We start from the raw sequence: 24,160 nt of genomic DNA on the forward strand, positions 1-24,160 counted from the left end.
ATTGAAGTTGTTCCGGTGTTCTTGATGACTTTGTGAATTGCCGCCAAAAATAAAACTGTTGCTTTGAGACTTTGATCTTTTTCTGAATTTTCTGGATACCTTCAAGGAGATCTTTTTAAACAACTGAGCACAGCTAAAACACTTAAACTCTTGTGTGGTGATCAAGGACTCTGTCTGATGTCTCCATGACAGTGGAGACATCTAAACTCCTCACAATGCTCATCGGGTTCCACTCAAAGTCCAACACCCTGAGACTGTTTGATCAACAAAAAGTGGGAGATCAGGAGTAATAAGTGTCAAAGCCACCAACAAGGATGAAACTAACATCTAACTACGTCAAGAAGTTGGCCCCCATGGACAAATGACTTAGTGACTACCTCCGACAACAGAAAACAGGGGGTAGTAACAATGAAGAGGAGATGTTATGGAGCCCAGACTCATCTATGGGATGGACCACCAGCCTGTCTGGTGCCACGAGAAATAATGCGATTGTTGTAATTTTCCTGATTGTTTTGGGGCGGTGTTATCTGGTAGACACCCAGACGCAACAGCCCTGAATGAATTATTTAAGGCGTGCTCTCATCAGTATGTTTTAACAGGACAACAAGACGTGGATAGATTTAAGTGAAATTTGGTACAGCAGCTGGCCTTGGGTTCAGGAAGACTCATCTTCAACCGCTTATCCAGGATCGGGTCTAGGTTCAGGAAGAGATGGATACATTTTGAGGTAGATAGGTACAGAATTCTTGAGGATTAATATTTTACAACATTTCTCAATGAGTTTGTAATTTGCACTTTAGCATGTGAGAGGCACCATGGTTCCTAAACTATGAGGCTCACTGTGCGAAACAGCGCCACCACCTAAAGTCCAACTTGTTGTAGGACTGCTGGGCCTTGGTAGAGGTATCTCGATGCTGAACCCTGTCTGTGCACACCTGATGACTGTTTTTTCTAAACCTGAAATCGATGCACTTTAGATGCAGCCTAGAATGACAACTGAGGCTGCTCTGATTATGCTACCTATCATACCCAGCAGGACAGCCCAGTCTCACTTTTTTTTATGCCCCCGCCACGTTAAGCAGCCGATTTTTGTGACACAGGTTTTTTTTTTATTTTGCTATTCATAATCCTCCCATTCGCCTAACCTTAACCACAGTGTCTACCCTCCCCAAACCCTAGCCATAACCCCCCTATAGACTGCCCTGTCACCCCACCTTTTGTGCCTCTATCACAATCCCATAGATTAATGTACTTTTCGTAATGCCGCCACAAACTGCTGTGAGACAGGGGTATGACCACTGGTCCTATCATATCCTACAGTAGGACCACTGCATCCTAGCATACCCCACAGTAGGGTCACTGCATCCTAGCATACCTTACAGTGGGATCACTGCATCCTATCATGCCCTACAGTAGGACCACTGCATCTTATCATATCCTACAGTAGGACCACTGCGTCCTATCATAGCCTACAGTAGGACCACTGCATCCCAGCATACCCTACAGTAGGATCACTGCGTTCTAGCATACCTTACAGTAGGATCATTGCATCCTAGCATACCCTACAGTAGGATTATTGCATCCTAGGATACCTTACAGTAGGATCACTGCATCCTAGCATACCTTACAGTAGGACCACTGCATCCTAGCATACCTTACAGTAGGATCACTGCATCCTAGCATACCTTACAGTAGGACCACTGCATCCTAGGATACCTTACAGTAGGATCACTGCATCCTAGCATACCTTACAGTAGGATCACTGCATCCTAGGATACCTTACAGTAGGATCACTGCATCCTATCATGTCCTACAGTAGGACCACTGCATCCTAGCATACCCTACAGCAGGACCACTGCATCCTAGCATACCATACAGTAGGACCACTGCATCCTAGCATACCTTACAGTAGGACCACTGCATCCTAGCATATCCTACAGTAGGATCACTGCATCCTAGGATACCTTACAGTAGGATCACTGCATCCTATCATGTCCTACAGTAGGACCACTGCATCTTATCATACCCTACAGTAGGACCACTGCATCCTAGCATACCATACAGTAGGACCACTGCATCCTAGCATACCTTACAGTAGGACCACTGCATCCTAGCATATCCTACAGTAGGATCACTGCATCCTAGGATACCTTACAGTAGGACCACTGCATCCTAGGATACCTTACAGTAGGACCACTGCATCCTAGCATACCTTACAGTAGGATCACTGCATCCTAGCATACCTTACAGTAGGATCACTGCATCCTATCATGTCCTACAGTAGGACCACTGCATCTTATCATACCCTACAGCAGGACCACTGCATCCTAGCATACCATACAGTAGGACCACTGCATCCTAGCATACCTTACAGTAGGACCACTGCATCCTAGCATATCCTACAGTAGGACCACTGCGTCATTTGTTAAACCTTTTTTAAAACTTCAACTTCACAATTATAATTTTGTTTGATGTTCTGATGGATACTGAAGCACCGGGGCATGTGTCAAGAAATTAGGAATCGTCAAATCAAGGCTTGGGAAGCTTTCAGAATGTCACACTTTTGTTTGAATCTTGCAAGAAGAAAAAGCCTTTTGGTTTCCAAAAACATCATCATCCATGAGGTCTGGGATGTTATAGGATTCCTTCAGAGAGGAAGTAAAGATCTATTTGATGGAACTGGAGATCGGATTCAACACGTCATGTTTTAAGCAATTTCACCTCATCTGGAACAAGATAAGCCAAAAGCCGAGCATTGTGCAATACCCACCGCAAAATCACTGCCACGCCCACCTTTGTCTTGAAAACTGTTTTTTTTTAACATAACATGCTAAATTGAAACAAATAATGTGAACTTTCAGCAGGCTAAACTAGGTAATGAAGGTTTGACTCCAAGATGTATTCTTGCTGTATTGAAGAACAAGGCATCCCAAAAAAACAAACAAACAAAAAAAACCCTCAAACATAATACCTCACCAACGCCAGCTAACTTTGCACTTTAGTTGAGGTGAGGTCGTTGACATCAGAGGTCACTTCTGATTGAACATGACCATGACCTTTGTTGTGAGAGGCACTGATTTGATTTTATCCATAATGTTTAAAGGAAAATGTTTATGTTTTGAAAATCTCGCCATGGAAATACAAAGAAACAGACAACAGCATCTTTCTGCTTCGCACAAAGCCAAAAATGAAAAATAAGCAACATACATGCTCGCGATAGACTGAAGCCTTTCCACATTGTTATTTTAAAGTATTGGCAGTAAATCAAGAATTCATTCAGGTGTTTGTGTTTCAGCACCAAAGTGCACAAATCAAATGGAACTTTTTTGAACATGTGGTTCAAAACACGTACAAAACACTAATGTTCTGAAACACGCAAAGGTTGCAAAGCATTCTGAACCGTGTTTTGAGTTTGTCATCACTACTTTGCAGTTTTGGTACCATCCCCAGCCACACATTCTATCCATTTTTTAAAATTCAGGTTCTACTTTTATATTCTGTTGTGTATTTTGTCCCATATTTGCTCTCAACATGTTTCTTCCCACAGTTGCTACTTGTGCAAAGGTGGGTGCCACTGAGCGGAGAGTACACACATGCCCAGTATTCAGCATTTTGCTATAATCCATCCAGGATCCACTAATCATCCAGCAGGGAGCAGACATGTACATGGGCCATTTATTGGCAAAAAAAAAAAAAAAAAGCTGCTTCAAAAATTGATACATAGATTGCATCAAAATTAAGATCAATCTTATCACTTCATCCTTATTATGAACTCATTCAATTTGGGAGTATTGAGGTTTACTCCGTGTATAGCACCACAACAAATATTGCAACCGTTTGCAATTACACTTTACCCTTAGAGCCTTGTGGGTATTTTCTCAATTTTACCAAGCCTTAAGAAATTCCCCTTTTAAAGGCCATTTTCACACAGTGTGTTGCATATCAAAATGTTCTGAACAATCTCAATATCTTTCTGAATGGGAGACATATATTTGCCTAGAACACTATGAGCTCTTAATTCTTAAGTTGACAAGGATGCAAGAGAGCATTATGACGGCTCGAAGGGTTAAAGGTCAGTCTAAACCAGGGGTGGGCAATCATGTGCCATGAAGGGCCGAGACACTGCAGGTTTTCCTTTTAAGCAATCACCTCAGCAGGTGATTTCATTCATGATCAGGTGTCTCAGCAGCTGATTTCATTGACGATCAGGTGTTTCTGTTCAAGGGAGAAGCTCATCAGCAACCACCTGCTGAGGTAATTGGTTGCAAGGAAAACCTGCAGTGTCTCGGCCCTCGTTGCCCACCCCTGGTCTAAACTCACTCTGATTGTACTTATACTCATTTCAGATCTTCTACACCTTGTTTGGTATCACCTAGTGATAAACATTATTCATTGGAAATTATATTTATATAAGGTCTCCCTTTAGACTGTATCAGTAACGAAGATCCAGTCAGTGGACCATTTGAAGAATGCTTTACCTTAAATTTAAATAAAACACATTTGGAACCACAACTCTTCATCACGCTGGCAGTCAGGCCAACTGAGGAACTGTAGAGAGGGACCCAAAAAATAACTGTTAAAACAGCTCAGACTACCTTCAGCAATCCACAATGCTATGCTACATTAGGCGTTTCTTACAGTCGCACTCACTGTATGTAACAGGAACCGTGGTTGCTAACTTTATTGAACAAACCAGCAGTCAATATTAATCAACAGATTCACTCTTTTGAACAATTACATAAACAAGAACAAACAGTCTGCCAAGAGAAGAATGTTTGACACCAGTTCATGCAAATTCACTCTGTGATTCGGTGACACCATAATATATGGTTCTGCGTGGCCTTCACATTGAGTTAAACAGCTCTGACTTGAAGTTGAGCTTTCGAGGTCAACCAATGTCATAATGGTGATATATGATTTAATGGTAGTTCCTCACAACTACCATTCCAAACAACCCCTCTACACCGACCGCATTGTTCCGAATAGGAGATTGTGTTGGGTCCCCCCCCTTGAAAATTTAACTAAGGAAAGTGAACTTTTTTATCTTCAACTCAACTAACACGGCATATATATGCACAATAGTAGGTGTCGCCATGTACCCGAAACAAGTCACCAAAAACCCCTCTAGCTTTTTTAGCACGGCACAACAGAGACACAGTGATCATCCTGAAAAGATCACATCTCAAAAGTCAACTAAGTTAACCACAAACTAAGTTAGGATCAATCAATCAATTTTTTTTATATAGCGCCAAATCACAACAAACAGTTGCCCCAAGGCGCTTTATATTGTAAGGCAAGGCCATACAATAATTATGTAAAACCCCAACGGTCAAAATGACCCCCTGTGAGCAAGCACTTGGCTACAGTGGGAAGGAAAAACTCCCTTTTAACAGGAAGAAACCTCCAGCAGAACCAGGCTCAGGGAGGGGCAGGATGCAAACTTTAAGCTCATGGCGAATAAGACTGCGTGCATCAGAGTAATCAAATAACTCTCAAGCAGCCAGTAAATATGTGGCAGTATAACATTTGAAGATGGTGAGTTGACAAAGGGAGACAGTCATCAACGCTGTCTCATATTTGGAAGAATATGGTATATGATATATATTTGGGCACAAATTTGACGTTGGGCTGTTACTTTAACTTTTAATGGATTTAACATCAAATGACTTTGTCCTTCATTAAACTTCAATTATTCTACCAAATTTGGCCCAAATCAGATCCTCGAGTTATGTTGCTCACAAATGGAGACTTGGAGACACAGAAAATCAAATGCCCCCTTGCCCGGGCAATGTGATACTGCTGCAGGTTGTAATGACCACGAATAGGTAGTAAAAGTATACACAGTATAACCAAAGCAGGAACATTTGTTACTCAAATTTTGAAATCTGTGAATATGAAAAATACTCAATAACTGCTAATTCAAGATAGTGGGTTAAAAAAAAACTAAGATTAATAAAAAAAAACCGACCAATTAATCAATTGTGATTATAATTAGTTATTTCTAGCCCTACACAACCAGACCGGTCGTTTCTCAATAAAAGGCGCCTAAAGGACTCGAAACAGGACTTGGGTCTGATGAAACTGCGTAGCTTCACTTCTCTGAGACAGGTCTTGAGGGAACTAGTCAGAGCTCATTAGCTGTACAAAACCATGCAAATGCGCTGCACAGCGGTGTCAATGTTGTGCTGTGGGCTTGATTTTTTTACCCAGCAAGCCCTGGGTGTTTTTCCTTAACACTGTCGCCAATCTGTGATGGGTAAGGTTCAACTCAACCTTCCTTGTGTTGAGAGGTTTGAGGCAACTTGTGTTATCATTTGGCGTTGTATAAATAAATTGAATCGAACCCGATGCCACGAATTGCCAAAACAGCACAAGTCTTTATTCCAGTTCAGCATGAGTTCACTGAGCTCCTTTTCTGAACTCTAAGCAATATTAATAGATTAAACTGCCTGCCGATATTGACCAAAGATCTACACCTTCTGGGCACACTGCTACCAAACCCTGCAACAAGACCCTCAGCGGACAACGACTGAACACCCCTCAATGTCCTACACAAGCTGCGTTGCAGAAACCTAAGAAAATTTGTCCACTAATGGTGTTTCTGGGTTCTCTCTGGGGTTCAAAAACTGTGAGCAACTATTGCTAATTGATGGCAATTTCAATCAGCCATACGAGTATTTGTTAGATGATTAGCCACATAGATAAGCACAAGTACGAATTTAAAACAAAAAACCCAAGACAGCTCATAAACTTTGATATTATAAAAATAATGAATGTTTATGAGTTCAATGGGACAAATATTTCATGAGGTGAAAGCTGGAAAAAAAAACATTCAACAAGGCTTTCCTTTGAAAGAATGTAAAAACATTCATTATTTGTTTTATATAACGGCTAAAACAGATCTTTGTCATTTGATATTACATTATTAATTTATAAACAGCCAAAAACGGATTTACATTTTGGTCTGTCGCTGCACTGATTTGTGTACTTCAAAAAAAAAAAAAAAAAAAAGACTTTGTGTACCTCCTCATTCTAGTGAAAAATCACGTCAGAAATTTGTGCAGCTTTTTATTCTAACAGCTCTTCATGCCTCCAGATGGCTTACAGTGCAGTGGATTTGTTTTGTGTGTGTGTGTGTTCGGAGAATTAGCACTGTCAATTAGCTCCTCCAAATCGTTGTCCGTCAGCAAAACAAATTCCACGTTTAGCTAAATGCTACCCGCACTAGTGAGTGGGGTTGGCAAACGTATGGAACCAAATTTGCACCCTAAATGGAAACAAACTGCACTCTAAATTTGTGCAAATGCACCAATGGGATGAATAATCCATGTCATGAGACATTTTCGTTTTTGTTTTGTTTTTCATGTTTTAGTTGTTTAGTTGCATTGTCCAAAACTTTGGGGTGGCATTAAGGTGGGGGCCCCCATGTGATTTTGGGGCTCCTGCTCCCTCATGTACAAAGGCTGCATACGCACAAAAACATGGTGTACGTCCGTCTCCACGCTAACATTCAGATGTATCAAAAGTGAAATGACGGTGGAAATGTGCGGTGGTGCGTCATCCAAAAATCATGGCTGGCGTACGCACATTTCTACAGCTATTGTTCCACTGGCGACACGTAGAGGTGACGCACGCAGGGAACCTTAATCGTGTGAAAACAAGAAGTCATCAGAGTGATGTGCACATCAGAGACACACAGGAACAATTAACACACCCACGTTTGCAATCATATGGGCGGATATAAAAGCATGCGCAAAGTGATGAAGAAAATGGCGTTAACAATGGCTGTGTTAGCGTTGTTAGAGGTCCTGGAAAATGGTGCAATCCGACGTGAGTGTGTATGCCTTAATGATTATCCAGTCAGGCAGGGATTTGAACAGAGGATCTTCTGGTCTCAAGCCCAATGTCTTAACCACTAGATGATCAACTCCCCTTAAAGGGTTGGGACCAAGCTAGAGGCTGACACGGTGTGCGATGGATGGCTGCTTGGTAAGTAAATAGTTTATTTATTTGTGTAATTGTTCGTACTGAAAACCAGCGCGAGAACATGTGGGCATGTACACACTCAAATATGTTTTTTTGTTAATATTAGTCATGTTTTTTGTTTGTTTCTTGATGGCGACAGTAGACCTGCAGAGCTACTTAATAGGACCCCGATTGTCTCCCTGTGTTTATTTGTCAATAAACAATGTTATGTAATGTTATGTCACACACTGTCAGTCGCAGCATACTTTTTTATTCAGCGTGTGCGCTACTCTGAGCCCACACCATATACAGCCTGACACACATGTTCCCAATAACTTTTTTTTCTATTTCATGTTTATTCCATGTGACAGGGTATCAAATAAACTATTCCTGCATGTCTCCACGCTATTTCCAGTCATCTGTAGCTCACACTCTGTATAATTTCTTTTCTGTGTTCTTGCTGACTGATTTGACGGAGGGGGTTTCCCAGCTCCCAAGGCCTCTTTACATGAATTTGCATATTTAAATAGGAGCATGCAGAGGGAGGAGTTTGGTACATCTGCATGCGCGTTCAATTCCACGTACACGTTGACACATTGCTATTTTTGTGTGGATGCCAGTTTCTGGGTTTTAGCATACACCATGGTTCAGTAGGAAATCCAAGTAAGTCTTTTTACATGAGGCCCCTAGTCTTCAGCCCAGGCAAACCTTTGCTTTAATCCACCCCTGGTTCTGGTTCCTGATTGGATCTAATCAATTCTACACTTTATTCTCAGGTTTATTGTGGCTTGTCACTCAGTATTTTAAGAAACTGCACTAGATTTTTTTAAAGGAACTAATCTGAATATTTTATCTGAAGTTCACACTCTGCACAGCAATTGAACGTACCTGTGATATGGAGCACACAGGCTGTGAACACAGACGTGACCTCCATATCAGACGAACTCACGCACATAACTGAGCATGTGTGTCCTTGTAATTGATTCACACATAAATAAATACTGAAAAAATCGTTTAAAATGAACAATTTTTTTTTTCTGTTGTCGATGACTCAGTGGCATCTGTAAGCGTCTTTTTTTAATGGAGAAGATGGATGCTCAGGATGGATGCAGAGAACAACACAAACCACAAAAGGGCTTTTACCATTCATCAAAAAAAACAAAACAAAAAAAAAAACAGAAATCTTAGTTTTGGCCCCAAAAAAATCTGGTAGTGCCAAAATTCTTGAGGATTTTTTTTTTTAGATTCCCCACCGTGGTGAATAACAGGCAAACATGAGGTGAGGGCTGGTGTCCTTATAACCTGTATGAGTTTGAGATGTTCTGCAGAGCAAATTGCAAGAAAACCCCCTAAAACCCAGGCGTGCTGAGGTCATCATAAAACATCTCAGAAGATACCAGGATGTAATCACAGCCAAAGGTGTGTCAACTGTGTTGAGTAATGTGTGCAGTAAAGTGATGGTTCAGGTTTTTTGTTTGTTTTTTCCAATCTTTAGTCAGTTATTCAATAAAAGAGTGCTGCAATTCAAACTACAAAAGATTTCAAAAAATTTTTAGAATGAGTTTGCAAAATTAAAAGAGGCAGTTTGATTAAATCAATTAACATAATCTTTAAACGAACGCCTGCATTCCTCTGGTTAAGTACCTACAGCACATCCGGTATTCAAGTATTACAAGTAGTAGGTAGTACAAGTATTCACAGCGCTTCACTTTTTCCACATTTTGTTATGTTACATCCTTATTCCAAAATGGATGAAATTCATTTTTTCCTCAAAATTCTACACACAATACCCCATAATGACAATGTGAGAGCTCTTTTTTTAATGTTAGCAAACTTATTAATAATAATAAAAAACTAAGTGCATCGACGCTCCCCATTCAACCTGATGGAGCTTGACAGGTGCTGCAAAGAGGAATGGACAAAACTGCCCAAAGATAGGTGCACCAAGCTTGTGGCATCATATTCAAGAAGACTTGAGGCTGTAATTGCTGCCAAAGGTACATCAACAAAGTATTAAGCAAAGATGTGAATACTTACGTACATGTGATTTCTTAGTTGTTGTTTTTGTTTTTTAAATAAAATTGTAAAAAAAAAAAAAAAAAAAAATTATGTTGTCCTTATGGGATGTTGTGAGTAGAATTTTGAAAGGAAAAAAATGAATTTACTCCATTTTGGCTGTAACATAACAAAATGTGGAAAACGTGAGGTGCTGTGAATACTTTCCGGATGCAATGTACACATGCTAAAGAGTCTTGGTTTTAGGGTTCCAATGCCCTCAACCTCTGAACTACCCATGTTCTTTCTTGCTTAACTCTTGAAGGTTCTGTCTTAGACTGTCCAAATTGCCTGTCTCTGTCTTGTACAGACATCATAAAAGATCATGAAAGTCTCAGAAGATGAAAGGTTGGATTGCCTCGCAGTATCACCCGCACACCTCGCCACAGACAGCACGTAGCCAATACTCTGGACCCTGGAGGGTACCCGTTGTCAATGGGCTGGATCCTGTGTCGGAGTGCAGCGGTGGCTCTTATAGGTGCCGAGGTGGCGGAAGCTCCGTCCACACTGCTGGCAGCAGTATGGTGTGGCCCCGCTGTGTATCCTCTGGTGAGTGTACAAGTTTCCCAGCTCCTTAAAACGTCGGCCACACTGTGAACAAGCATAGGGGCTTTCGCCAGTGTGCACCCTTTGGTGTCTCTTCAGACCGGACAGCACTGAGAACCCCTTCCCACATTGGGGACAGGGGAACGGACTTTGGGCCCCACTGTGGACCAGCCGGTGGCTTTTTAAACGGGCTGCATGGCGGAACCTCTCCCCACACTCCGGACAAATGAAGGGCTTCTCCCCCGTATGGATTCGCTGGTGTTGCCGCAGGTTTCCAAGGTAGTTAAACTGGCGCCCACAGTCTGCACACTCATAGCCACCTTGAATCTTAATCTGTCTTTTAACCGGCCCCCCTCCCCGACCTGCACCAATGCCGTTCCCTGGTCCCACGCCGGCCTCATTCTGGTGGGTTGAGCTCCTCGTGGAGTCCCTGCTGCCATCCCCCATGTTGGATGCAGCCGAGGAGGTGGACTGAAGGGCTTGGAGGGCCTGAACTCCAGGACTGTCTGAGTGTATCAGTTTAACATGTTCTTCCAGGAACAGAGAATCGGGGCAGAAGGTCCCACAAAGGGAGCAGATGTAAGTGTGGCTGGGAAACTGCTGGCCTGAAAAGACAAACAAAAATTTTAATACAGAATAAAAGTTAGAAACAGTTAAACATTTTGAAATAATAATCATGTCAGATTGGCGTCTTAGCTGATGGTTAGCACTGGAGTCCTGCCAACATATTTATGATTCGAACTGCTCAAATTCAATAAATGTAAAGGACAACTGATTCAGCCATTTTTCCAAAAATGAGAAGTCCAATTTATTTCTTTTTGCCAAAATCAACATCAAAGATTCATTGTGTGATAACTTGAGAAATATACACCTGACGATGTACAATTTTAGATCAAATCTAATTGAATAATGTGGATGAATCCATGCAAAATTTCAACGATGAGTAGTTAAAAAACACTGACTTATGGAACTTTGCAATTTTTTTAGCAACACTGTTAATTGGGGCTATGCTCCTTTTTAAAGCTTCATCTCAGAACGAAAGATGATACAGGACAAACACCTTCCACTCTAGTTTCTGCTTATAATGACATTATTTGTGTTACATATAGAACAAATCCAAGATGGTCAGTTGGGAGAAATGGGACCAATCGTGACTTATCTGTATAAGGGCCTCTGTCCATTAAATGACTTTTTCTGGAAGAAAAGCACAGAGAAAATAAATCCAAACTGCACCAAAAAGTACTCACCCTCAACAGGAATATAGCTTCTGATTTTGTGTGATATGTCAGCTGACTATAGACAGAAACAGCAAAAACATACTTCTCCTTTTGTGAGAGTGATCAAATTAAACCACTACTCCGTGCAGCTGCACAAAAAAGTGGTGCACTCTGGGCCATTCTTATTTTTAGCAATTGACAAAGCACACTGTCGCTCAGGGAAAAAAAAAAAAAAGGATGGACACGGTGCATCCACAGTGCTCTGAACAGCACTGCCGCGCTGAGGCGGCTCAAATAACACAGCTTTTAGTTTGAGCTCCACACATAAGTCAAAACAGCAGTTAACCACTTATCTTACAGAAGTAACACAATGAAGTCACTTTCACACAAATACATAACTTAGCAGACATGGAAATACCATATAAAATATGATTCTGTTGTGTGAACCAGCAGACATTTGCAGTGCATACTAATTTAAGCCTTAACCACTGTTAATTATACACAGATGATTAGTTGTTAAACATGTAAAACGTGTAAAAGTCTGATTCATGACATTTTTCATCCAGTTTTTAACTTTTAAGTTGCAGAATTGAAAACATTCTCCTGCTATTAATATCATTTAGACCCGACAAACCTTCTTTGACACCTCTAACATCTATAAAGCAAGAAACGTCTGTGAAACGTCTGTGTGTGTGTGTGTGTGTGTGTGTGTGTGTGTGTGTGTGTGTGTGTGTGTGTGTGTTGTGTGTGTGTGTGTGTGTGTGTGTGTGTGTGTGTGTGTGTGTCTTGCATATCTCTCTGACTGTTTGTCAGATGTCAGAATATTTTTGCGATTTATTTTCAAAACCTCGATTTCAACATTAACGTTTTCTTTTCACGTTTGTTTGCAAAAAATATATATATCAAGCGTGGCTCACTAATGTTACTGGTAACAAAGTTAAACAACATCAGAAAGTTCATGTTGCTCGCATCATTTCACAATAAAACATTTAATGCCAGCATCCCATCAAATACTTTTACTGTGAAAGTCATTCTGTCGGTGTTCCTTGTGATTGAGTTTAACTTGACAACACTGAGGAGACGTTAGCTAAAATCCGTTTTTTGCTAAAAACAACAAATGTCCCACAATTTCTACAAAGTTTCATTAAGTACATAAGCTGACTAAAACCTTATTGGGAGTTCAAGTTTAAATAAACTGTGTTCAGGAGGTTCTGTTTAATTCTGTCTGACTCTCTTCCAATACTTTTTTAATAGGAATCCTTTCATTTTCACATTATTGATAATATAATTGAAAATAATTCAAATAATAATATATTGTAACATATTAATCGAAACACAGACCCAAATGACACAAAAAGTACTTATTATCAACTCCACATGTCAATCAAATATGTTTAATTTGTGCCAAGTGGCTTTTGAATGTTTGTATTGGGTCAAAATTTAGATTATTTCATTTCATTACATATCACTTCACACATTTCACAACAAACCTAAATATCCCTGACTCACATTATCAGTAACTACTGTATTCATATGTTTGTGCTTCATGTACACTAACTGTGTTTATTCCTTCCTATATATCTCTGTGTATATACGAGGGCTGTCAATAAAGTAAAGGTCCTTTTTATTTTTTTCAAAAACTATATGGATTTCATTCATATGTTTTTGAAAAAAATTAAAAGGACCTATACTTTATTGACAGACCTCATATATATCTGACCTTGTTTGAGGAATGTCAGTCTTTTTCTTAAAATAACTGTATTTGCGTGTCTCTTGTATCTCAAAGTCAACCATGTCTTAATAAACGTACACTTTGTCTGTTAAAACTATATCTGAGTAAGTACACCTCTTGGTACATCTCACCTTCAAACACAGCCTCTTATGACCAGCCATGAAAAATCTGCAAACTTCCTACGGGCACTGCACTCGGACGTAACAGAAATACGAAATGCTTTAATTTTACCATAGATTTTTAACCTTGCACCACCAAAAATAAATAAATAAATAAAATAAAATAAAGAACTTGCGTATACAAAATGAAAATTACTACATGACACAGAAACACCACTTTAACTGTGATGAACAATATAATAATCCAAAAAGTTCCTAGTTACATAGTTTAATTTCATACAATAAAATATTTCTGGAATTGTTTTCAGTGAAAGTGAAGTTTTTTTTCTCCTAGACCTGACATTAATTTTATTGATACATTCACCTTAACTTTAAATGCACTTGCTGATTACTGCTAACTTGCTGCTTATCCACCCACCTGCCTCCAGCCTGTCTGTCTTGACCTCCAGTGGACACTCGGTTTCGCCCGGAGAACTCTGCGGCTCCATGGAGAACGCGGGGGACTGGACATGTGACATTGGTACATGGTCCTGGTCTAGTCCACCTCCTTCCCTTGTTGATGATTCCTCTTCATCATCGTCTTCCGTTTCGTCGAGTGGGGTGCTGTTGCACTCAGGATCCGTCATCACTGTCAAATTCAAAGAAAAGAAACAACCACAGAATCGAGTGATGCAATATCATCTCCTCCAAAATTCAGTGGAGTCTTCCATGCCCTAATATCTATCTTTGGTGCAAATTTGGTGAGAATCCGTGAAGTAGTTTTGATGTAATCCTTCAAAGCCTATATAAAGTGAAATCTTGATCCAGAATTTGGATCCAGCTCCAGATCACTTCCAAAATTTAATGGAGTCTTCCGTGGTCTAATATGTATCTGTGGTAAAATTTTGTCAAAATCTTCAAAATCTCTATAAAGTGAAATGTGATCCAGAATCCAAATCCGGATCCAGATCCGGATCACCTCCAAAATTTAACAAGTTCTTCAACGGCCTAATATGTATCTGTGGTGAAAATTTTGTCAAAATCTTCAAAATTTCTATAAAGTGAAATGTGATCCAGAATCCAAATCCGGATCCAGATATGGATCACCTCAAAAATTTAAAGAGTTCTTCAATGGCCTAATATGTATCTGTGGTGAAACTTTTGTCAAAATCTGTGAAGTAGTTTTGACGTAACACTTAAAAGTCTATATAAAGTGAAACATGATCCAGAATCCGGATCCAGATCCGGATCACCTCCAAAATTTAAAGAGTTCTTCAATGGCCTAATATGTATCTGTGGTGAAAATTTTGTCAAAATCTGTGACGTAGTTTTGATGTAATCCTAAAAAGTCTATACAAGGTGAAGCATGATCCAGAATCTGGATCCAGATCCGGATCACCAAAATTTAATGGGGTCTTCCATGGCCTAATATGTATCCGTGGTGAAAATTGTGTCAAAATCCATGCAGTAGATTTGATGTATTCTCACTAAAAGACAGATGCACAGACAAATAAATAAACAGCGATGATTTTATTACATCCCTGGAGGACATAATTAGGGTGACACTGATGTTAGTGAGAACAACATTACATTAATATGACATCATATTAAATCGTCATTTCAGTTCAAGCAACAGCGGACTGAAACTAAAATTGAAAACTGTTACTTATTCTGTAGAGCAGGTAACTGAGTGGATAAGGAGCTAGCACTGCCTATGTTTGTAGAACTAGGTTTGAATCGCTCTCATGCTACCCGTTAGACACGATCCACACTCTAAGAGCAGTGGGCAGCCACAGTCCGGCGCCCGGGGACCAACCGCACACATTTAATACTTTATGAATACAGCTATCCATATGTAGCCGTATTCATATAGTGAAATTGTTTGTGTACGTAGCGTTTCTCTCACTGGTCAATATAGGTAGCGTGATCATGGCACTACATCCTTGTACATGTATTTGCTATCCATATGTAGAGTCCGTTCACCAGAACCGCTAACCCTAACAAAGCTGTGATACGTACAAATACAATTTGGAATCATCATTACAGCTATGTACGAATAGCTACCTCCTAAAAGAAAACGTTTAGCATAACTGGGATGCAAACCCATGCTGCTGGCTCAGAAGTTTGACACCCAACCACTTAGGTCATAGCATGAAGTCATAATTTTATATGATTAATAATATGACAATGCAAAGGCGCCACTGTGATTAATTATTGTAGCGGGATCTACTAATCACCGGAACTATAGGCGGAATGAAATCAGAACAACTGGTAATTGGCGGAATTGTTGACAATCAGCGGAATGGATGTTTTTTGCTAATATTACACCAAAAACAAGTATTGATAAGATGATCATGTCTCAGTAATCTAGCCACTATATAAACCTATAGATCTGCATTAGAAGCCTCAAACTCTTGACAGAACAGCGACAGAATAGCAGAACGGGAGCTTGTGTGGTGCCATCTAGTGTTAGAGAAGGTAAATTTTTCTGCTATTCCAGCGATTTGAAAAGAGATAAATTTGTGCTTTGAAAATGAAGGGGGCACTTTCCGATTTTCTTGAGATGGTTATCAATATCTTCAGATGGGTTGGCGCAAGTACACGTCACTTCCAGCGAAGTGGCGAATCCGAAGGTGAGAATTCATACTTCCGCGACTGACTGCCTAAAGAAAACAAGCTCAGGCTGCGTTGATCGTCTATTGAAATCAGCTGGTTTTGTTTTGTCTCTAACTTGCTTTCTAACAGCCAGCTGATAGCCGTCATCGCCTGGAACGGCGAGATTTATACACCAAGTTGACCTGAAATGAACCATTGTACCTTAAATTGACTTTATTGATGAGTTTGACCCATTTGAAAAGTGATCAAATTACATGTAATTGTATTGAGCTCTGCGAGGTTTTCATCAGCCAAAAATGGCCACAAGAGGGATCTTGGTGTAAAGTCTGCACCGACCCATTGGTTACCAATCCACGGAAGGGAGCATCATTCCATCAACTGTATTATCATTCCGGTTCTGCCGATTAATACCTGCTTACTGTAGGGCTTGTGGTGAATCAAGAAACAAAGTGGCTACGGGTACGTACATCCGTATCTTCTGTGGGACTGCTAAAGGTACAGACCGAGGTTCACTGAAGATATGGACAATGTACGGATGAGTTTTGAAGGCTTGCCGGACCTTTAGCCGCATATGGCGCATTCTGATTGGTCGGTAAGACACCCTCCGTATCTTTAGAACGGTCTGTGAAGATATGGGTCCGTAGCCACGGCCATCAAGAAAATGTGACTTAGGGCTCCTAGGATGCAGCCCAGTGGCACATGCATTAATCTGCCCATGACTGAGGGACAAGGTTTTGGTTGGTAGAGGTCTGGACTTGGATTAGAACCACTTTATAAGGTGAAGAAGTGTTACCTTTCATCTCTGAGGAATACTCCATGGGTGTGATCCATTCATAGTCGTAGATCCGTTTGCTTCCAGAAGGCAGCATGCTGAAGATGTCATCAGCGGCGGACTCGGACTCTCCGTGCCCGGATCCGGACCCGGACCCGGACCCCGCCAAGCCGCTGTCCGGCCAAAGCTGGAGGGAGTCCTGATCGTGACGAGTCTCCCTGTCCCCGTCCGCGCCTCCTCTGGAGTTCTTATCTTTCATCAGAAAGTCACAGATGGCGTCGATGTTCTCCTTCTTGACGCAGGGCAGGCCTGCTTTGGCTCTCCTCGGGTCCGGGTTGTTGTGTTTGTTCTTGAATCCGGCTTCAGGCGGCTCCGGGACCGTCTGGACCGCCTCCAGTCTCGCCTTCAACGCTTCGATCTCCTCGCTTTTCTGGCGGAGCTCCAGCTTGAGCAGCCGGATCCGGACGCTGACCGTCTGTCGGATCTCGGACAGCGCCGAGTCCAGCACGGCCGCGATGTTCCTGCCCAGGTGCTCTGTGATGTCGCTGACCGAACACAGCAGCTCCTCGTCCGGCTCCAGCTCCGCCGAGTCGCCGTCGGCTCGGTTCGTCGAGCCCGGAGGCTCCATAAAGCCGCCGTGAAGCTCCGGACTCAGGCTGGTTTCAACAAAGCTGTGGTTTCTTTTGCGGCTCATAGGTCACCAGGGTTAACTAGTACCGCAACAATTTAACCAGCTGGGCTAAAACACAACAAGCTAATGTTTAGAAGATGCTGAAAGACACTGGTAAAGTTCGTCAGAGTCAGCGCGAGCATTACGAAAAGTAGTGAGATTGTCTTTACAAAATAAAAGCATTGTAATCCCGTGTGACTGGAAGTTCCTCAGTTAGACTTCTACCGTGAAAGGCCTACACGGAGAGTATGTTTTACACTGTTTGGAATCGAATTAACTTGATTAAAAGCGAAGAAAAAAATGTCAGCGTTTACAACAGATTTAAGTCGTACCGCCCTCTAGAGTACAAAGTGATGGCATGCAGTTTCTTTTAAATATTTGGCAGATTTTTTATTTATTGAAAAGAAAAGTCACACGGTAAAAAAAAAATCGCTCATAGGTCATAAAATTAATAAAAGATAATTGACATAATTGTTTTATACAGAAAGAAAATTCAACAGTCAGTCAAAATCAAGAAACACTAAGCCAAAAAGAATACAAGTAATGTAACCGTCACTCTTGTACTCTTGTCCACTATGGAAATAAATATATTATAATCTCGTAATAACGTTACCTACGACGGCGTTTTAGGGCCACATAGATTTCTTTTTTTTTAAGACTTCGAGAATAAAGTCGTAATATTACGAGAATATTATGAGAATAAAGTCGTGATTTTAAGACTTCGAGAATAAAGTCGTAATATTACGAGAATAAAGTCGTAATATTACGAGAATAAAGTCGTAATTTTAAGACTTCGAGAATAAAGTCGTAATATTACGAGAATAAAGTCGTAATATTACGAGAATAAAGTCGTAATATTACGAGAAAAAAGTCGTAATATTACGAGAAAAAAGTCGTAATTTTAAGACTTCGAGAATAAAGTCGTAATATTACGAGAATAAAGTCGTAATTTTACGAGAAAAAAAGTCATAATTTATGCGAATAAAGTCGTAATATTATGAGAATAAAGTCGTAATTTTAAGACTTCGAGAATAAAGTCGTAATATTACGAGAATAAAGTCGTAATTTTACGAGAAAAAAAGTCATAATTTATGCGAATAAAGTCGTAATATTATGAGAATAAAGTCGTAATTTTAAGACTTCGAGAATAAAGTCGTAATATTACGAGAATAAAGTCGTAATTTATGCGAATAAAGTCGTAATATTACGAGAATAAAGTCGTAATTTTAAGACTTCGAGAATAAAGTCGTAATATTACGAGAATAAAGTCATAATTTTACGAGAAAAAAGTCGTAATATTACGAGAAAAAAGTCGTAATATTACGAGAATAAAGTCGTAATTTTAAGACTTCGAGAATAAAGTCGTAATATTACGAGAATAAAGTCGTAATTTATGCGAATAAAGTCGTAATATTATGAGAATAAAGTCATAATATTACGAGAATAAAGTCGTAATTTTACGAGAAAAATCGTAATTTATGCGAATAAAGTCGTAATATTATGAGAATAAAGTCATAATATTACGAGAATAAAGTCGTAATATTATGAGAATAAAGTCATAATATTACGAGAATAAAGTCGTAATTTTACGAGAAAAAGTCATAATATTACAAGAATAAAGTCGTAATTTTACGAGAAAAAAGTCGTAATTTATGAGAATAAAGTCATAATATAATATTTCAACTTTTTTCTTGTAATATTACAACTTTTTTCTCGTAAAATTACAACTTTTTTCTCGTAATATTACGACTTTTTTCTCGTAATATTACGACTTTATTCTCGAAGTCCAAAAAAAAAAGAAAGAAAGAAAGAAAGAAATTCAATGTTGCCCTAAAACTCCGTCGTACGCTACAGTGCTCCTTGTTTATAGCAATTTGTTTACTGTCTGTATATTTACTTTATTTTAATTTTATTGTATTTTTCTTGCTAATTTAATAAAATTGCATTTTTTCATCTTTTCTGTGAATTCCATTAAATCAGTCAAAATGATGAGAAAATCCAAATTTTATTTAAAAAATTAATTCAATGAACTAAAATCCAACAACAGCTTCCAAAACTAGTAGGGGAATAATACACACATATAAACGTCACGGCGGGTGCATGTGTTTGGAAGCAGGTTGAGCAACTGGGAGTTGCTGTACAGAAATGACACCTCCTCAAATGAGACCCTCTAACCCAATGAGGCAATTAAAGTTGAACCTTTTAGGTTGAATTTTTTTTTTTAGGCTGAAGTTTTGAGGCTGATTATTTTGATGCTATAGAAATTCAACCTTAGAAATTCAACTTCAAACTCTGATTTTGATGCTAAAAAAAATTCAACCTTAAAAATTCAAATTCAAACTCTGATGGCACAGATTTAGTTCCATACTTTTTCACCATTCTTGCTGTTTTTACCCCATAACTCCATAACCTTAACTCATAGATAGTCCAAACTATACCTTTTTGGAATCCTTATGATCAGACCAATAATGTGGTATAGTTTTCAATATGATTGGAACATTTTTATATTTTTATCCCTGTGTAATTTTTCAATTGACCCTTTACCTAGCGCTCTATTGAAAATTCAAGTGGCCAGTCCGTTTTTTGTTTTTTTTTTCCAAAAAAGTAATGTCTAAGGAGTATTTGTGCTGAATTTGGTGCTTGCTTCACCATTTGAAGGCTTGTTTCAGTTCTCTGCAGCACTACAGCTGCAGCGGCAAGGTCATCAAACAACTCTGCAATGCCTAGGAACATATGGGTCACCTTGCTACATACGAGTATAGTATGGACTTGTATAATAGGACAAACAAAAAGGTAATCTGTGATGTCATCGTCAGTAATCCAGTGTTGCAACATTTATCTTGTGATACTAAAACTGGAATTTCTTTGTCCCTAGTTGACCTTCATCTGTTTCACCGAGTTCCATCCAGATCAGATTAAAACTGGTTATTCTGCACACACACACACACACACACACACACACACACACACACACACATAGAGCGAACGCAACATGCACACGTGTTACCGCGGGCAGATGTACAGATAAAAAATAGCATGAAAGTCAAATGTTTTGGATTTGTCAGGAAATTTCTGCATGTTCGTCTAGTTCTGCAGAGTTTGGATTTCTGCTGATCGGCCGCGCCTCTGAACTGATACAGGAAGTCACCAGAGCAAAGGAAATGCTGAGTGTGTTCCTGCCAAAGTTTGAGGCAGAATAACACTTTTGGATTAAAGTTGTATCATGCTGAACAGTAAACTGACCCAGGACCAGCCAGACAACCAAACCTGCCAACCACGTCACATTTAAGGAGGTTTATTTGTTCACTGAGTGATTATTAACCTCGGGCCCCACTGCTGCAGCCAGAACAAGCTAAATGTGGAAAGCTTCAAAATAAGGCTGATATTTGTTTGATATTCTGGTGAGAGTGTGAGGTGACTTTGCACAGACGGCAGCTTCTAATCAGGTTCAAAGTTTTACACGTCTTTATGAAGCTGTAATCGAAATATGAGGCAGTACTTGTGTTGTGTCCTTTCCTAGGCTTTGGAAAAACCTAGGCGTGTCCCCACTGGGTGAATACTAAAAGGTAACCGGTGAGGGAAGCCACCAAGACACACAGACAACTCTGAAGAAGTTGCAGAGTGCAACTTCTGTCTGTTGGAAATTTCAGCTCCAGTTTGCCAGAAAGTATATGGGTGACACGACCCTAGATTTTACTTATTTAAGAAATAAATTTAAGAATTTAAGAAAATCTGATCAGCTTTGATGCGCCAGATAAATAGAAAAACCAACTTTGTTTTGTTCATGTGGATGGGCCCTATTTTTGAACAGTTATTTTTAAACAGAAAAAAAGGGGCGGGTGGGGGAGGGGCAAGCAGTGTTGCCACAGTTACTTTGAAAAGTTACTTTATGAGTTACTTTTTAAATTACTTTATACAATTACATCATTAGAGGTTTTATGCAATTACTTTATTAGCAGGTGCCGACAACTTGTAGCTAATAAGTAATGTAACTAATAAGGTAACTACTAATCTGACTTGGTCACTCTTAAAATAAAGTAATTAACAAAGTACCTAATCAGCAAAGTAACTAACAGTTACTTTTCTGAGTACTTGAACTTAAAAACCAATAACTATTAATCTAACTTTTTTTAAGATTGAGTGCTCAGAAAAGTAACTATTAGTTACTTTGCTGATTAGTTACTTTAATGATTACTCAATCTTAAGAGTAACCAAGTTAGCTTACTAGTTACCTTATTAGTTGCATTACTTATTAGTTACAACTTGTCGGCAGCTGCTAAGTGTAACTAATAAAATAACTATTATTAATCTAACTTTTTTAAGATTGAGTGCTCAGAAAAGTAACTATTAGTTACTTTGCTGATTAGTTACTTTAATGGTTACTCAATCTTAAGAGTAACCAAGATGGATTACTAGTTACCTTATTAGTTGCATTACTTATTAGTTTCAACTTGTCGGCAGCTGCTAAATGTAATTAATAAAATAACTATTATTAATATAACTTTTTTTATGATTGAGTCCTCAGAAAAGTAACTATTAGTTACTTTGCTGATTAGTTACTTTAATGATTACTCAATCTTAAGAGTAACCGAGTTAGAGTACTAGTTACCTCATTAGTTACAACTTGTCAGCAGCTGCTGAGCATAACTAATAAGGTAACTAGTAATCTAATTTGGTTACTCTTAAAATTAAGTAATTAGCAAAGTACCAAATCAGCAAAGTAACTAATAGTTACTTTTCTGAGTACTCGACTTTAAAAATAACCAAGTTAGATTACTAGTTACATTATTAGTTACGCTCAGCAGCTGCTGACAAGTTGTAACTAATGAGGTAACTAGTAATCTAACTTGGTTACTCTTAAGATTGATTAATCATTAAAGTAACTAATCAAAGTAACTAATAGTTACTTTTCTGAGTACTCAATCATAAAAAGTTAGATTAATAGTTATTTTATTAGTTACATTTAGCAGCTGCCAACAAGTTGTAACTAATAAGTAATGTAACTAATAAGGTAACTAGTAATCTAACTTGGTTACTCTTAAGATTGAGTAATCAGCAAAGTAATTAAAAGCTACTTTTCTGAGTACTCATTCATAAAAAACAAGTTAGATTAATAGTTATTTTATTAGTTACATTTAGCAGCTGCCGACAAGTTGTAACTAATAAGTAATGTAATGAATAAGGTAACTAGTAATCTAACTTGGTTACTCTTAAGATTTAGTAATCAGTAAAGTAACTAATACTTACTTTTCTCAGTACGCAATTGTAAATATAACCAAGTTAGATTACTAGTTAATTTATTAGTTACATTTCGCTGGTAAGTTGCTAATGAAGTAAATGTATAAAGTAACTGTGAAATGTAGCTGTTTAAAGTAACTTTTCAAAGTTGCTGTGCAACACTGGGGGCAAAGCACTTCTTTTACAAAAATGTTAAAACCCTTGATTTTATTGGCTATTCTATGATTTTTTTTTTTTTTTAGCAGCCTGTTTCAGTGTTTCCACACATCAAAGTGCTAAATCAGAGCTGCAAACGTTTATTATGTTCTAAAACTCACACAACCCAACTTAAATTGTTGTTTTTTTAATGAATTTTGCTGCAAAACAAAATGACACAAGGGAGCCCAAATCGTGACAAATCAGAGAAAGAACTTGGAGATTATTTGGGGAAGAAGTGTCACTAATATTTACATTTGTAACAACATGACCCGGTCTCCCCTATGCTCACTTTGATTTTTTTTTTTTTTTTTTTTTTTAAAGCGGCAACAAAAGACACTTATTTTGAAAAGAAAAACCAAAGCAGCTGTTCTGTCAAGCTTCACGCCACAGAGGAGCCACGTGACGTGCCGTGGAGTGGACTAGTCACACTCGGAGCTGAGTTCGAGATGTCAGCCAGGACGGACCGAGGTACCGGGAACCGGAGACCGAACGCCGCCAACCGACACCGGAACCGGAAGCAGACGGAAACAACGAGCCGCAGCAGAATGGGTACCGAACCTAAAACCTTCTGAAGAGTTCTGAACCTGACATAGACCACAGTCAGTGGCCTTCGTGTCATTATTTAATTTATATAGTCATTTATTTCCCCTCGAAGCCAAATGTGATTTTACAACTTAAATGTATTTGAATGCTTTTATTTTCAATGTTGAAAATAGTAAAGTAAAATGTAAAAAAAAAAAAAAGTTACAAAATAAATATATAAATGCTAAATCCTGTAACAGAATAACATATCTTTACCAGAACATCACTTGTGAGAATGCATAACTGCTAAATATAATTTAGTGTTACCTTTATTCTTATACTCAAAAACAAACCCTAATTAATTAAGAAACTTGATACAGTACAGTTTTGGTGGAACCCTCAGTTTTAATCACTTGCCTCCTGTACAACTTCAATGCCACAATGTCCATCTTTATCTCGCGATAATTATAGCGGTTTGTTACTGAATGTCATATGGTCACGGCAGCTTGTGACTGGATGCAGTGTGGTCTC

At 39.0% G+C, this 24,160-nt stretch overlaps 2 protein-coding genes and 1 long non-coding RNA gene across 4 annotated transcripts in view; 1 reads left to right on the forward strand and 2 right to left on the reverse strand.

Moving 5' to 3' along the window:
* Positions 1-5,433: 5,433 nt before the first annotated feature.
* On the reverse strand, positions 5,434-23,982 carry LOC117504739. Its single transcript, XR_004558894.1, has 3 exons — positions 23,971-23,982; positions 7,914-7,927; positions 5,434-6,964 (listed from the first exon to the last, which is right to left on the reverse strand). It is a non-coding gene; the product is annotated as an uncharacterized LOC117504739 (long non-coding RNA).
* Positions 10,088-17,964, reverse strand: znf16l (zinc finger protein 16 like). The gene is made up of 3 exons (XM_034164235.1): positions 17,023-17,964; positions 14,053-14,262; positions 10,088-11,171 (listed from the first exon to the last, which is right to left on the reverse strand). The coding sequence occupies exons 1-3, from the start codon at positions 17,693-17,695 to the stop codon at positions 10,453-10,455; spliced, it is 1,602 nt and encodes a 533-aa protein (XP_034020126.1). The 5' UTR covers positions 17,696-17,964; the 3' UTR covers positions 10,088-10,452.
* The window catches only part of LOC117504737 (SH3 domain and tetratricopeptide repeat-containing protein 1), a 64,575-nt gene continuing 63,870 nt past the window's right edge, over positions 23,456-24,160 (forward strand). The window contains exon 1 of one of the 2 annotated variants that reach the window (XM_034164234.1): positions 23,456-23,656. In XM_034164234.1, the coding sequence (XP_034020125.1) occupies positions 23,554-23,656 (103 nt within the window). In that variant the 5' untranslated portion in view covers positions 23,456-23,553. The remainder of the gene's footprint in view (positions 23,657-24,160) is intronic. The other variant, XM_034164233.1, reaches the window with a different exon arrangement.

Source organism: Thalassophryne amazonica, chromosome 23 (genome assembly GCF_902500255.1).
Source record: "Thalassophryne amazonica chromosome 23, fThaAma1.1, whole genome shotgun sequence".
NCBI classification, from domain to species: domain Eukaryota; kingdom Metazoa; phylum Chordata; class Actinopteri; order Batrachoidiformes; family Batrachoididae; genus Thalassophryne; species Thalassophryne amazonica.